This window comes from Bos taurus, chromosome 17 (assembly GCF_002263795.3).
Source record: "Bos taurus isolate L1 Dominette 01449 registration number 42190680 breed Hereford chromosome 17, ARS-UCD2.0, whole genome shotgun sequence".
In the NCBI taxonomy this organism is placed as follows: Eukaryota; Metazoa; Chordata; class Mammalia; order Artiodactyla; family Bovidae; genus Bos; species Bos taurus.
In genome coordinates, this window is record NC_037344.1 from 46,630,211 (window position 1) to 46,644,882 (window position 14,672).

The window sequence follows — 14,672 nt, forward strand, 5'->3', positions numbered from 1 at the left end:
TGAAACCACCACTCCTCCGCTGAAGGGCTGACTATAGTAACTCCCTTATATATATGAACAAGTTCTGTTCTGAGAGCATGTTTGTTAGTCCAATTTGTTCCTAAGTCCAACAGAGTTAGCCTAGGTACCCAACTAACACCATTGGCTATATAGTACTGTGCTGTAATAGGTTTATAATACTTAAAATACAATAATACATTTAAAAAGTGAACAAAAATTAAAGAAAACATTTTTAATCTTACAGTACAATACCTTGAAAAGTACAGTCGTCCAGCATAACAGGGGCACACTGGCAACTTTGACATTTCAGGGGACTTACTGTAATTGCAGCTTTCCATCAAACTAAGACAGCAGAGGGGCTGTAAGGTTGTTTAGCCCAAAATGGGAGACAAAGCCGGCTTGTGATGTCACCACACATGTAATGCGTGCAACATGGAAGGCAGGAAGACTTCACTTCTTAATACAAATGAACCACAAAACTTTGGGACATGAACCCCCCAAACCTCCCCATTCACAGTTTAAACTGGCAGAGTGACAAGATCGTTCCTGGAAGAAAAGAGCTTTTGGTGGTAGCAGGTGGAATGGACTTGGGAAAAATGGTGAAAAGCATAGAATTTGCCTCTCTGCCCTTATCTCTCTGTGCCCCCATCCACAGGCTAGGGGATAAAAATAAGTAAAAGAATTAAAATGGTAAAATTTTAAAGTAATAAATAATAACAATCACCAACAAATTCAAGCCAAGGAGGAAAGTACATTAGGGTCCCCTCCCCATTGTATCAGGCTTCCCTGGTGGCTCAGATGGCAAAGAATCTGCCTGCAATGCAGGAGACCTGGGTTCGATCCCTGGGTTGAGAAGATCCCCTGGAGGAGGGCATGGCAACCCACTCCAGTATTCTTGCCTGGAGAATCCGCATGGACAGAGGAGCCTGGCAGGCTATAGCCCATGGGGTCACAGAGTTGGACACGACTGAATGACTAAACACAGCTCAGCAGAGCCCCATTATATTAAGATGTCTCCCATCTGTATAACGTGAACACAGCCTCAGCTGTCAGGCCACTGGAAGGACAGGCTTGGTCTGCAGGGGCAGCAGACAAGCAGCAGGCGCGTGCTCAGGGACCAGCCTCTGCCAGCTCCTCCAGGTGAGACACGGAGCTAAATCTTCCCTTTTCTGAAGGAATCCGGACTTCTACGTGAAGGATCCCAGTGTTTAAAATGTTGACTGCTAAATCACCTTTGGCATTTGTTGTTGTTACTGTTGTTTAGTCGCTAAGTCGTGTCTGACTCTTTTACAACCCCATGGACTCTAGCCCCCCAGGCTCCTCTGTCCATGGGATTCTCCAGGCAAGAATACAGGAGTGGGTGGCCATGGCCTCCTCCAGAAAGTCTTCCCAACCCAGGGATCTAACCTGCGTCTCCTGCCTTGGCAGGCAGATTCTTTACTGCTGAGCCACATAAATCTCATTATAAAAAGAGAAAGAGGAAAGAAGGAAGGGAAGGTGGGAGAAATGAAGGAGAGGGGAGGAGAGGGGGAGGGGGGAGGAAGGTGAAGAAAGAAGCTAAATTCAGATGGTTTCCCGTGAAATCTTCCACGAGATTCTGCCTGTGTGAAAGTTGGTCCCACCTGTGCCTTTTTTCTGCATGGTGTCATTTCGCATGGTTCCTCCCCACCAGGGTTCACAGGTGGTCACTGTTAGGGGTAAGGAGGTCCTCGTGTTCTCTGATGCCCACTGATGGCTTCTCCTGGGGGATGACTTTGGGTGACAAGAGGTCATCAGAGCAGGGAGAAGATGCTCTGGTTAGAGGAAGGGCCCAGCCCTGGGACCGCCTGCCTCGGCAGGGCATTTGCAGAGGGACCAATGAAGGGACATTTGGACTCGTGGGGGGCTGAGCACCCCACTTCACCAGAGTGATCAGACAGGCCCAAACCCTGAGATTCAGAAGCTCCATAGAAGTGTCAGATTTGAATGCCCGACTGCCACTTAACGTGTGTGTCAAACAAGGAAAACTGTGTGTCAGTTTTCCCATCTGTAGAATGGGGCCAGTTACATTACCTCACTCCTGTGGTTATTGTGGGTGACAGCAGTTACATGGTGGTAAGAAGCTTGAAACAGTAGCCCTATCTAGGGAAAGAGCCATGCATCTTGGCTGGTATTTGCAGAAGACCTGGGGGTGGCGGCGGGGGCGGAGAAAGAGAGGATTTTTTCAAACAGAGAAGAGAGATTCACCTCCACACAGGAACCTGCAGCTCCGCTCACGTGCTCTTGGCACGTAAAACAGAAAACGCGCAAACAGGGGAGGAAGGCTTGTGGGTGTGAGGATTTCCCTGGCTGATCCTGCCGCCCTGGGGAGAAGCTGGGATGCAGGCGGTGAGTCAGACCGGGGAGCCGGCTGGCTGTGGGGGAACCCAGGACGCGGCTCCCTGCAGGGCGCTGGGCTGACCTGACCTGTGTGTCTCCCCCTGCCTCCCCAGCACATGCGAGAGGCCGCAGAACGGCGGCAGCAGCTGGAGTTGGAGCATGAACAAGCCCTGGCCATCCTCAACGCCAAGCAGCAGGAAATTGACCTCCTGCAGAAGGTGAGCTGGGGCTGGGGCTGGGGGCCTGGGAGAAGGCAGGCAGTGCGCTGGGGACCTGGAGTGTGGGTGGCTGGCTGCTCTCCCGAGCCTTTTCTCACACGCTCGGGAATGACTTCTTGGTGTGGAAAGATTCCCCGTGTGCTCTAGTTTCTCCTCAGTTAACTTGTGATTATGTTCTAAGCTGCAAAAATCAAAGGAAAAGCTCTAACAGTTGATGCTGGCGAGATTGTAGGGAAAAGGACACGCCTGTGGGTTATTAAAATGGGGTGTGAATTGCTTTATCTCTGGGGCTAAGTGACTGACAGCATCCTTGAGAACTAAAGGTCTATTTTGACCCTGCAACCTTCTGTTCTGGGAATATACCTGTAACAAATACAGGAACCAGTTTTGGTTTGGTTCGACTTGGATCCTGCTGTGTGGGCATAGGTAACAAGATTAAATCCAATGCCCATCCGAGGGCGAGGCTGTGTGAACTGTGGGGCATCCATAGCACAGAGCAGCATGACCACATTGGGAGGAAGAAATTCTGTTTATAGATGCCATCTTATCGGATTTACATGATGTGTTATTAAGTGAGCAAATCAAGTTTGGGGGCAATATATGTAGCATGATCAAGGACAAGAGAGGGAGAGAGAGAGAGGGAACACAAAAAGAAGAAAGCAAAGGAGAGGAGTAAGGACAGAAAAAATGGTAGGAAGAACAAAGGACAGAAACCAGAGGGAGGGAGAAGGGGACGAGCGGAGGGGACCAAGCAGTTCAGAAGGTGTATTCCCATGGCACCTGGGGTGGTTTGGGGACCACGAAAGTTAGCATCCTTAATCAGCAGCCTTGTTCTTCCTGTCTCTGTCCAGATGAATCTGGGGACCCCTCCTTCAGAACCATGAGGCTTGGAGTCCCTGTGTATATTTCTCATTGGGTTTCAATCCTGAAGCCCTGTGTCCCCCACCCATGGGAAGGCAGCCCAGCCCTTCCAGGCAGGACCCAGCTTGACCACTGATGCAGATGCTGGTCCCAGTTATGCCTCCCTTCACTGGGATGAGCAGCCGGCACCCTCCTCCTCCATCGGTGGCGCCCCCACCCCCAGCCAGCCCCTCCAGGTCTTTGATCTCAAATAAAGGACTCAGTGGCTAGCCTTATCTGGCTGGAGATCCCTATCTGTTGGAGTGTTTTTCTTCTCCCGAGTTTATTAGCAGAGCGTGTAGCATCAAGCAGATAACTTCTGATGCTGTTTTCCTAATCATTTGTGGAGACCTCGTGCTAAGGATAGATTTCATTATGCTGGTGTGATAGAGACTGTCACAGTCCTTATTACCTGTCATAATAAGTTGGCTGGTACGCTGAGAAGCAAGATTTCATTAGATGCTGTCCAGAAAGGATATTGCTGGGATGCAGACACCGATATTACTCCTGTCTTCTCCCTCTTTCCATGCGTGAGGGACCTTCCGGTGCCTGGTACCTACACTCCTTCACTGCATCCCTGAAAGCCACATCCCCAGGCTGGGAGCATCCAGGACAGAAATACAAATATTGTCCAGCAAGGGTGACAGGTTGGCTTTTCTTACCAGAGCGTCCTTCTCTTTTAGCCTGGAGTTTTATCTATGAAACACTTGATGCCGAGCAAAGTGCACTAGAGCCAAGTCCCTTATTCAGCTCCCAGTGTCTCTCTTGAGCATCATCCAACTTCCTTTGCTTTTGCTTTTTTTCCCCCTGAATTCATCCTTGCCTCTCTTTTGGACACACTCATGCTTCATCGGGAGGTGGGTGGGGGGAAGCAGAGGAAGAAAATCTAATGAAGGATGAATGCACAAACCTTGTAATTTCTTAGAGCTCTGATTTTTAAAATAAAAAAGTATTAGAAAGGTTGAGACTTGAGTGGAACGAGATTGGTGAGTTCTTTCCAGAGTTCGCGTCTGTGTTCGAGTTCTAGCATGGACAGCCCTCATGCTACATCTGCTGTCCGGTTCACTCGCTCATTCATTCACTCATCAGCACACGTTTGCTAGCTTCCACCTGTGTGTCGGCTGCTCAGCCATTGTTCTGGAAACCAGGAATGCAGTGCAGAGTCGGACAAGACCTCTGGCTTACCGAGTGAGAGTAAGTGAACAAGTCATGAAGAACTAAAGAAGTTCAGATCAGGGAAATGCCATAAAGGAAACACAGAATAAAGACTGATGAGGACAATGACTTTATATGGGGTGAAGTTGAAATGAGTGGCAGACACCTATTATAGAAATGCTCATATCCTGTGGAAAGCCGAATTCTAGCCCTTATCCCTCTATCATAATAAAAGTCACCAGAGCGCCCTGAGTTCCAGTTTGGTTATCATGAGATAGCAACGTGCATAGTTCCTAGAAGCTGTCTGCAGTCCCATTGACTACAAGTCCCATTATTTATTTTTATTGGAGTATAGTTGATGTGTGGCTTCCCAGGTGGCGTTGTGGTAAAGAACCTGCTTGCTAATGCAGAGGACTTAAAAGATACAAGTTTGACCCCTGGATCAGGAAGATCCCCTGGAGAAGAGCATGGTAACCCCCTCGTGGGTACTTGTGTATTTTCAGTACTGGAAAGTATTGGAAAGTACATGAGTATTTTCCAGTACTCGTGTCTGGAAAATCCCCTGGACAGAGGAGCCTGGTGGGCTACAGTCCATGGGGTCACAAAGAGTCACAACTGAAGTGACTTAGTACACACACGCATAGTTGGTTTATAATGTGTTAATTTCTGTTGTGCAGAAAAGTGATTCAGTTATACACCTATATATATATTCTTTTTATAATATCCTTTTCCATTTTGGTTTATCCCAGGAGATTGTTATAGTTCCCTGTGCTCTACAGTAGGACCTTGCTGTTTATCCATTCTATACATAGTAGTTTGCATCTGCTCCCCCCAAACTCCCAATCCGTCCCTCCCCTAATCCTCCTCTCCCCTGGCAACCACCTTCTGTTCTCTATGTCCTTGAGTCTGTTTTTGTTTCATAGGTAGGTTCATTTGTGTCCTATTCTAGATTTCACATATAAGTGATATCATATGGTGTTTGTCTTTCTCTGTCTGACTTATTTCACTTAGTATGATCATCTCTAAGTTGCATCTGTGTTGCTGCAAATCCAAGTACAGGATTTCTTGAATGCACTCCTGTGGGACCCAGCTTCATCTCGCCAATGCCATGGCTTTTGTTAAGTCACCCGTGCATGAATGTCCTGCTCAGTGGTTAGTGTCCTGCCCTCTTCCTCTTTGACCCAGAGGCACATTTTGAGAGGGTCTCTCTCCCCAACCCCTAGGCTTCCAGGATCCTACTCTCTTCCAGTTTTCTCCTTCCTCACAGAAGCCCTCTAAGTATCCTCAAGGCTCTGCCTGCCATCCACGTCTCTTTTTTAAATTTTTTTCTTTATTTATTTGGTTGTGCTGGGTCTTCCTTGCTGCACAAGGGCTTTCTCTAGCTGCATTGAGCGGAGGCTGCTCTGGTTGTGGTGCTTGGACTTCTCGTGGTGGTGGCTTCTCCTGTTCTGGAGCGTGAGCTCTAGGGTGCATGGGCTTCAGAAGTGGTGGCTCTGAGGCTCTAGAGCACGAGCTCAATAATTCTGGTGCTCAGGCTTATGTGCTCTGCAGCAATGTGGGATCTTCCTGGATCAGGGATGGAATTCGTGTCTCCTGCATTGGCAGGCAGATTCTTTCCCACTGAGCCACCCGGGAATCTCCCACATCTCTTCTTGACCTCCACTGCTCCCTCCATGACCTTGTCTGGTTCCGTGGGTGTGAATGCCGGCTGTGTGCCAACTCCCACATGTGGATCTCCAAGTTGGATTCCACTGAACCCCACTTCTTTTGTCCAACTGGTTGTCCAGCTTGGATGATCTCAAACGTCCTGTCCCAAGCTGAAGTCCATTCCATCCTCAGCAAGGTGTGCTCTGCACATCTTGCCAGGCTCTGCAAAGGGCAGTGTTTCCTTTTTGGTACAGCTTTTCCTTTTCCCCTGGAGTCAGTTGCCTCTTTCTGTGTGTTTGCTCAGTCTTCTGTGTGCTCATCACTCTCTTATTCCCAAACTTTCTGCCAGAGTGTTAAAATTTCTCTCAAGTCAACCAGACTCCTCAGGGGATGTTTTCATTCCATTTTCCTCTGAGACATCCTGCCTGGAGCCCGGCCTCATCTTCCAGTCCAGGCTGGTTGCCCCAGAGGCTGGATGCTACACTGGGTCTAGAAATGCCCTTCACCATCATCTTAGGAATTCCCTTGACTACTCTGTACTTTGTGGGATTTGCTTCTTCCCAGATCCTCAAATATGGACAGCATTTGTGTAAGGAAGTCAGAGGTTTATCTTCTCATGAATTGGAAGGGGTTTTCTGCTACTGTGTAGTCCTTGCAGATCGCTTTGTGGTTTCAGCTTCACTTCTGGACTTGGCCACCCTAAGGAAGGTCCTGGCTTTCAGGGACCCAGCTGATGTCAGAACTTTCTCCAGGGAACCTCTTCCCTCCTCCCTGGAAGTTCAGCTCTTCCCTCTGCTCAATATGGTGATTGGGAGGAGCGAGGGAAATAGTGGGCAGGTGAGAACACCTGTTGAGTTGAAGAATGGATGAATGATCAAGCTGCCCAAGGCTATTCTAGTGGGAGTCAAGGTGAGATAAGACCATTGGCCAACCCTTATTTCTGGTAGCTGGTGGAGATGTAAGCTTAAAAAAAAAAAATAGAAGTCCAAGCAGATAGAGTCCTGTCTACGAGGACTTTTCCACGGGACAGCTGCTTCATGGAGATCACTGAACCAGGAGCTTGACTGAGAATCCTCACTTTCATTCATTCGGCAAACAGTCCTTGAGCATCGCATGTCGGCTGTGTGATGGCTAAGAACACAGCAGTGAGTCAGGCTGTGAATATAGGCTATGGACAATGACAATGATAATAAAAGCTACAACATGAACATTTGCTTTCAGTGTAGCATATTCTGGGCCCGGTACTAGGCAGACATCTGTCATCTTATTTAAAACCCTGACCACCTCTGACTCCTCCTGCCCTGTCGCCCTTCCTGCAGCCACACTGGCCTCCTCTCTGTGACCCAAACATCCCCCTCTCTGCTCTTCCCTGAGAATGCCTGGCCCCCAAAATAATGACAGAGCTGGCTTATTGTTGTCATGGGAGTCTCTGCCCGGCTGCCCTGCCTGAATGGACTTCATCACCCCTGCTCTGGCATTCTCTGCCACTCACCCCCTTTAGTGATGCCACTTGCTCATTTTTGTACCTCTTTGCCTGTTGTCTGCATCCCAAGTGGAGTGTCTGCACTCCCCGGACATTGCCTGACACAGAGCAGGTACTCAACAAGTGACGCTTGGGAACTCTGAATGAGTGAATGAATGAACAGAGATACTCAGGAACTTTGAATGAATGAATATGGATGAATGAATGAATAAATGCAGGAAAGACCTAGTAAGACTCCATCAATTGGTCCTGTAACATTACCAGGATAACTGATGGTAAGTTCCAGGCCATCCTTGGTAAGTGTCTATTGAATGTGTGAGTGGTAACAGCAATAAGCTCTCATTGTAACCTGTGGGATGCAGGTGCCCTCACAGATGCAGGACCTGAGGTTAGACAGCAGGGTCCAGGTCCCCTGGAGGCCTGACACCAGAACCCTAATGTCTCTCTAGGGAACCAGTGAGCAGAGTCCAGTCGCTCTAACTGCTTCCTTTTCCTGTGTGGGTTACATCCTCATCTTATTACAAGTAGCAGTTATAATCTCAGTGTATGAGCAAAATTGTCCACATTTAAAATTCATCTGCAAATGCTACTGTTGTTTTAAATTCCTCCCGTGCAGGAAATGAAGGCTCCCAGGCTTAAGGCCATTATTGACATGCTCACTGCTGATAGAAACCAAACTTCCCCTGCAGCTCATAACACTGCTTTGCCTCCATGTCAAATGCTTCCCTTGCATGTTTTGGATTTAGTTGTTGTATGTGGGTAACAGGGACATCTCAAGCTGACCTTCTGAGTTCATTCAGTGTGTTGATTTCTCCCGCGATGCATGCCTGGGATACTGATTGCTGCTCACGACTTCCTCAGCTCTGTGGAACCCAGGGACCTGATTTGAGGATCTGTACATTTAGTTCCATGAATCTCACTGTCTTTTCTGTGGAGTTGATATTAACAGCACCTGTAAATGACCCCCACCCACTCTCATCTCATCCCACCCAGCATCCATACTCCCAACCCCATCACCAAGGTGCCTGGGAGCTTATTACTCTGAGTGTTACATGCCGGTCTGTCCCAGCCAAACGTCCAAAGCTTTGGCAGCAGGAAATCTATGTCCCTTTTGAACAGCTACCCCTCACCCTGAAATAGATGTGTTTGCTGCCATGTTAACTCACCCCCTGGACATTTCATCCCTGGATGACAGGCCCCTTCTTCTGACCGTAGGACTGTGGGTCTCCCTAGGAGTCAGTCCCTCTCAAGTCTAATGTGTTCTGTAGGAAACCATGAAGGTCTCAGCTTCCCCATGTGTTGGCAGTGGCCCCCAAAATGAGCCTCGCTGAAGCTGTCGCCTAGATTCTGCAAGAATTCAGCTCTGCCAATTTTAACTGTTAATTTTAGCCATCTATTCTGATTGCCCAAATGGCCCAGCTTGCCAGTAGCCTACGAAAACGAACTCCTGATTTGCGCTTGAAGCCAGAAACGAAGTTGTTACTGCCAGCTTGGCTGTGTTTTAACAGCCTGCGATGGGGTTTTTGGTTGTTTTTCATCCTGCCAGTTGAAAACTATCTTTGACTCAAGTGGCTCAATGGTGGTGTTATTTATATAATCTCTGTATGTTCTCTAGCTGTTTTGTCTCCCCCCCTCCAACCCCATTTCATGATTTATTGTCGCTCTTGTTTTTGCTTTGAAAGGAACAATTTTGAGCTTTTGAAGACTGAGCTGGATTCAAGAATGGTCGAGTTAATTTGCTGGGTTCTATTCACTTCCCCAGCTCTTAAAAGCCTCATTGGAAATATGTGAGAATGAAATGCATATGAATGAACACTATGGAAATATCAGGCTACTTCTCGCTTTTAGTCCGTACTGGGGAAGCCAAGCCTTTCCCTCTTTCCGACTAATGGAAATTTTCAAGTGAGAAGTAGAAGCTGTTAAGACAGCTCTCACTGGCTTATTTATGACATCCAACTCTTCTCTTTATTATTCTCCAGCCACCTGGAGAAAATATTCCTCCAGAGCTGAGAATCCTGAATGTAAATCTCAGTTTAGCAGGTGGATTCTTTCTTCTCTATCATGTGCTTAGTTGTGTCTGACTTTTGCAACCCCATGGATTGCAGCCCGCCAGGCTCCTCCGTCCATGGGATTCTCCAGGCAAGAATACTGGAGTGGGTTGCCATGCCCTCCTCCAGGGGATCTTCCCAATCCAGGGATCGAACCCACTTTTCTTACATCTCCTGCATTGGCAGGTGGGCTCTTTACCACCTCGTGCAGCAGCCCAATCTCACCAGCCTCTCCATTCTCTGCCAGATGAGGGGGTGCTTTTCAGTTTTTACAAAGAGCGTCAAGCCCAACCCCAATCCATTCCATTTTGCCCAAAGGAAGGGAAAAAAAAATGAGAACTGATTTAGACCCTGAGAATGTTGCGGCTTGTTAGAGGAATGAATATCAATGACCCACACTCCCTGATAACTTCGACATTAATCTCTAATTCTGCTGCCTTTTTCCCGCTGTAAACGTTCACTCATCTGTCTTTTTTCATCATCCAAAAGGCTCAGGTTGAAGCTAAGAAAGAACATGAAGGTGCGGTGCAGCTGCTAGAGGTAAGTGAGCCAGCCCTGCTGGCTTTCTTCCCCGGGGTGGGTGAGCTCAGGGCATGCTGTGTTAATGCTTTGTAGAAGTCGTAACCGACCTTTACTGAGTGCCCACTGGGTACCCATTACTCCTGCCGTTTACACATCCTCCCGTGTTGTCCATGCAAGCAGACCATCAGATCAGTATCATTATGAGTCCCATTTTTACATGTGAGGAAGTGGGGCCCAGAGAGGTTAAGCAGTTTTCCTGTGGCCACACAGCCAGCATCAGAACTGTGAGTCTCAGAGGTGCTCTGCTCTCCTCTGATTGAACGGGAAGCAGGGAGGGTGAGCCTGCTTCCTTACAGGAGAAAGGGAAGTGGATCATTCCTACGGGTGTCAGGTGAATGGGGGTATTTTAAAGGATAGCGCCAAGCCTGAGGAAATAAATACCTGGCATCCGGGGAGGCATTTGCAGATTTAGAGAAAGGACAGCGAAGGGAGTCGCAGCAGTGAACACGGTCGAGGCGCGGCCACAGGTACTGTCCCCGTGAGCACAGCAGGTGTCACCCTCCCCAGCCACCTGCAGGCCTTAATCACTGGCTCTGATGCTGGGGGCTTGGCAGGAGGCAGGTGACGTGTCAGAATCACTCTTCTGCCCCCGGTTGGTGGCCTCCCATATCCTCGGGAATGGAGGAAACTCCTGGGGTCCCCTGGGGGGCCTTTGCAGTCTGCATGCCTCATGTATAATAAATGGACATAAGGAATCTCCCTTTTGAAGACAGAGGTCCCCCAATTACTGACCCCTCGGTCAAGACATAACAGCAGGAGGGGTGGCTGCACAGCGTGGGGTGGCCCCACAAGCGCTCCTCCCCTAGTTCTGCTCTATCCAGAAAGGCCAGGAGGGCCTCTCCCCTGGGCCTGCGTCTCTGCATAAGGGAAGCGCCTGTCCTCTTTAAGATGACCTTGTCTCTTGTCCCCCAGGGCAGCTTCGTGACCACTTAAAACAGAATATGTGCATCTCTTACATTGCCTTTTAAAATCTATTCCTCCCCCAGGAAACGGTTTCATCATTATCATCATATATATTAAAATTGATTTTTTTGAAAGCCTCCATTAGCTAATGAATATCTGGAGGGCTGGGAGTGATAAATAGCAGGTGGGAAAATATATAACCTGAGAGAGTGGAAACAGACGTCCCAATGGCCATACATCTCCCTGAAACAGCATTTCATTCCCCTCGCAGGATCGCCCACCGCAGTTTGATTTGCATAGTCTCCTGGCTGGAAGTCCAGCTTCTTTCCTTCCCTTCACCCCAAGCCCATCGATCTGATGGTCTGTGTTGTTTTAATCTGCCTTCTGAGCTGCTGCTCTGTGACAGTCCCGCTGAGGTCACGTCACCCGGCGCTGGTGCGGGGTGCAGGCCCTGACACGTGGGGGACGGGTGTAACGTGCTTTGGTTGGGAAAACAGAGAGGGCCACGCAGATGGGCTAAGAACCTGGGTTTTCTTTTATTCACCACGTCTTCCCGTCATTGTGTTTTGCTTCGCTCTTCACCCAGAACACGCTGGACAGCATGCAGGTATTTTAGCGAGTGATGTCCTCCCCTCCCATGTGCTTGGTGAAGTTTTTTCCCATGAGTGGACCGGCCGTGCGCCCCTGGGCCAGCTCCATCTCCCTCTTCTTCTGAACATGGGCAGCTTCTGATGCAGTCGTGGGTGCCCGGGTCTCCCTGGGGTGGGGGGAGCCAAGGAGCTGCTCGTGGGAGTTCTGCCCCAGGGAGACACTTTAATCCAGGCACTGGGGCCCAGGGTTCTGTCCACCGTGAGTGATGAGCGATCCCAGCAAAGCCGGCTTCCATTCTCAGGCTGGAAGGATGTTCTGTGAATTCAGATGACCGCGGGGAGGAGAACTGTCAGGATGATTCTGCCCTCGGGCCAGCCGCGTGCTTGCACTGCCGAGAGCCCGGAATTCCGTGGGTCATCAGTATTCACGCCTTGCACCTGAGTGGGCCCCTTGCTATCCTGTGTCATGGGCGGGCAGTGGCTTCTCCAGCAGCGGAGGGGCCCTTCCTCGTTCTTCCTGCAGGCAGCCACCTGGGGAAGAAGGGAGATGAACTGTCTCTCCAAACAGGGTTTTGAGCCTTTTCCAAAACTCTGAGTTTGGCCGTGAATTTGTAGAACTGATGATGACTTTCCTCACTCGGGTTGTTCTCAACGTGGGCTTCCCAGACCCAGTGTGTGCTTTCCAGACCTTCAGTATCTGCATTACCCCGGAGCTCGATAGAACATAGATCCTCAGCTTCTGCCTGCGACCTGCTAGAGCAGAAATTCGGGATGGGGCACAGATGTCTGCGTTTTAACCAACCCCCGTGAGCAGTTTAAGAAGCATTGTTTAGAGAGTCTGCTAGGCTGGTTACAGGAAGGATAAGTAGCTGAAGGAGTAGGGCACTTGGGAATCTTGGCCAATCCTGGCTCAGCGCCTTAGTAACTGGAAGTGTTGACCAGGAACAACCTGAGCGAGTCCCCACCCACTGGGTCCTCAGGAGCATCCTTAGCAGGCAGTGTACTTTTCATTTGGAAATTCATGTTTTCCATGTCTGACTTTAGTGAGATCCTCTACTGAGCAGAAAGACACAGCTAGGGATGACACAGTGATAGAGAAGGGCTGCCCTGGAAGTAGCGTTAGGTTAAAACCCCTCGAAACACTCACATGCACACATCTGGTTCTGTGGACGTCTCAGTCCTGTTTTCTGATGAGTGAGCAGCCAGGATGTTTGTGGGTGAGAGGAGGTGTTTTTATTCCTGGTCAGAACACCCAACAACTGATCTGGGCTGGCTTGGCAGGCTGAGCAAAGACAAGGATCAAGAGTCAACTGAAAACACCTTTTCAGAATTGGAACGGAGAGCTCTGCTTGAAAACCTAACAGCCTAAGAGCAGGTGCTAGTTATGTAGCTTCCTTGACACTTTATAAAGTTAGTTCAGGTCAAAGAAGCAAAAGAAAATAGCTGTAACAACAACAACAGTGCTGATAGCAGGGTTTATTGAATCCTTCTCAACTGGGCATTGTTCAGAATGCATCTGTGGGTTACCTAGGAGATGACAGAAATATTGTCCCTCTCATATCCATGACAACAAGGGGAATTGAGACATGATCAGGAGAAATGACTTCCCAAAGCCTCAGGGGCAGATAGCCAGGAGCAGAGTCTGGATGCCAACCCCAGGAGTTTAGCGCCAGAATCCAAAATCTCCACCACTGCATGGCAGCATCCTCTGACCTAGGAATCCTGACTTCCCTGCAAAGCAGGGTCAGCTCTCCTGCCACCAAAAGGTGGATCAGCTCCTGCAGCAGCCAGACTCAGAAACAGTGGGCAGACAGCTCACCCTGACCTCTGGGCATCAGCAGACAGGAGTGCACATCGTGTGGTCACAAGTGACAAGTGTGATGAAATTTAATCCTTTTAATACCCCCCAGGGAGGTTGATAGCATCCTCCTCATTTCACTAACGAGACAACCAAGGCACAGAGATGCTGAGCCACCTGCCAAGGACACACAGCTCCTAAGAGCAGAGCAAGAGCCCTGAGGTCCACAGGTAACACCATATCAAGTCGCTGAGAAAGTCAAGTGCAAAGAAGAAATGGTCCATGACTGTAGGGCTGATAAATCGTAACACCTGTTGGGTTGGGAGGCAGTGAGCTCTGGGATCCATTGCAGGGGGCATGTTCACCCTTGATGAGCTGGTACCCACCTGGGTGTCAGTACTGAGGGCTTTGTATATGCGCCTTGTGTGCTTTGCGGCTAATTATTCAGGGCTCCCAGGGCTTGTTGGCCACTTCCTGGACCAAGGCGTCCACCTGCAGGTGATGCCAGAAAGAACCTGAACAGGTTCCATTCATCCCCGAGTCTCATCCAAGAGCAGATAGGGCCCTGAATCTCAAGGTGGGTGTCAGCATCTGGGCTGCCCAGTGACTTTTATGGGTCCTGGCTCCTTTTGCTTTCATGGGACCCTTCATCCCTTAAGATATTAAAAATTATATTATACATCTGCTTGGGTACAAAGATGAATGTAATCCAGCTTGGATTCATTATTATTATATTCATTTTTTCCCCTGATTTTAAAGACAATTAAAATGAAAACTTTGCCATGGATCCCTCAACAAGGCCTCAGGTACCATGCTGCTGCCTGTCTTGTATTAAGGTGCTCAGCGATCATCTGGCAAGGGAGTGTCCTTGTGGTTAAATAAATCTGTTTTGTCCCATCAAACAGATGACCTTAGTCTCTGATCTCTTGGTCTCTTGGTGTAAGTCAGGTTAGGCGCAGGTGTGTTGTAGTAACAAACACCAAAATCTTA

At 49.0% G+C, this 14,672-nt stretch overlaps 1 protein-coding gene across 10 annotated transcripts in view; it reads left to right on the forward strand.

The window, feature by feature from the left end:
• RIMBP2 (RIMS binding protein 2) overlaps nt 1–14,672 on the forward strand; it is a 325,528-nt gene that overhangs the window by 239,488 nt on the left and 71,368 nt on the right. For all 10 annotated transcript variants that reach the window (XM_059876305.1, XM_024977660.2, XM_059876306.1 and 7 more), the window contains exons 4-5: nt 2,472–2,576; nt 10,299–10,349. In XM_059876305.1, the coding sequence (XP_059732288.1) occupies nt 2,472–2,576; nt 10,299–10,349 (156 nt within the window). The remainder of the gene's footprint in view (nt 1–2,471; nt 2,577–10,298; nt 10,350–14,672) is intronic.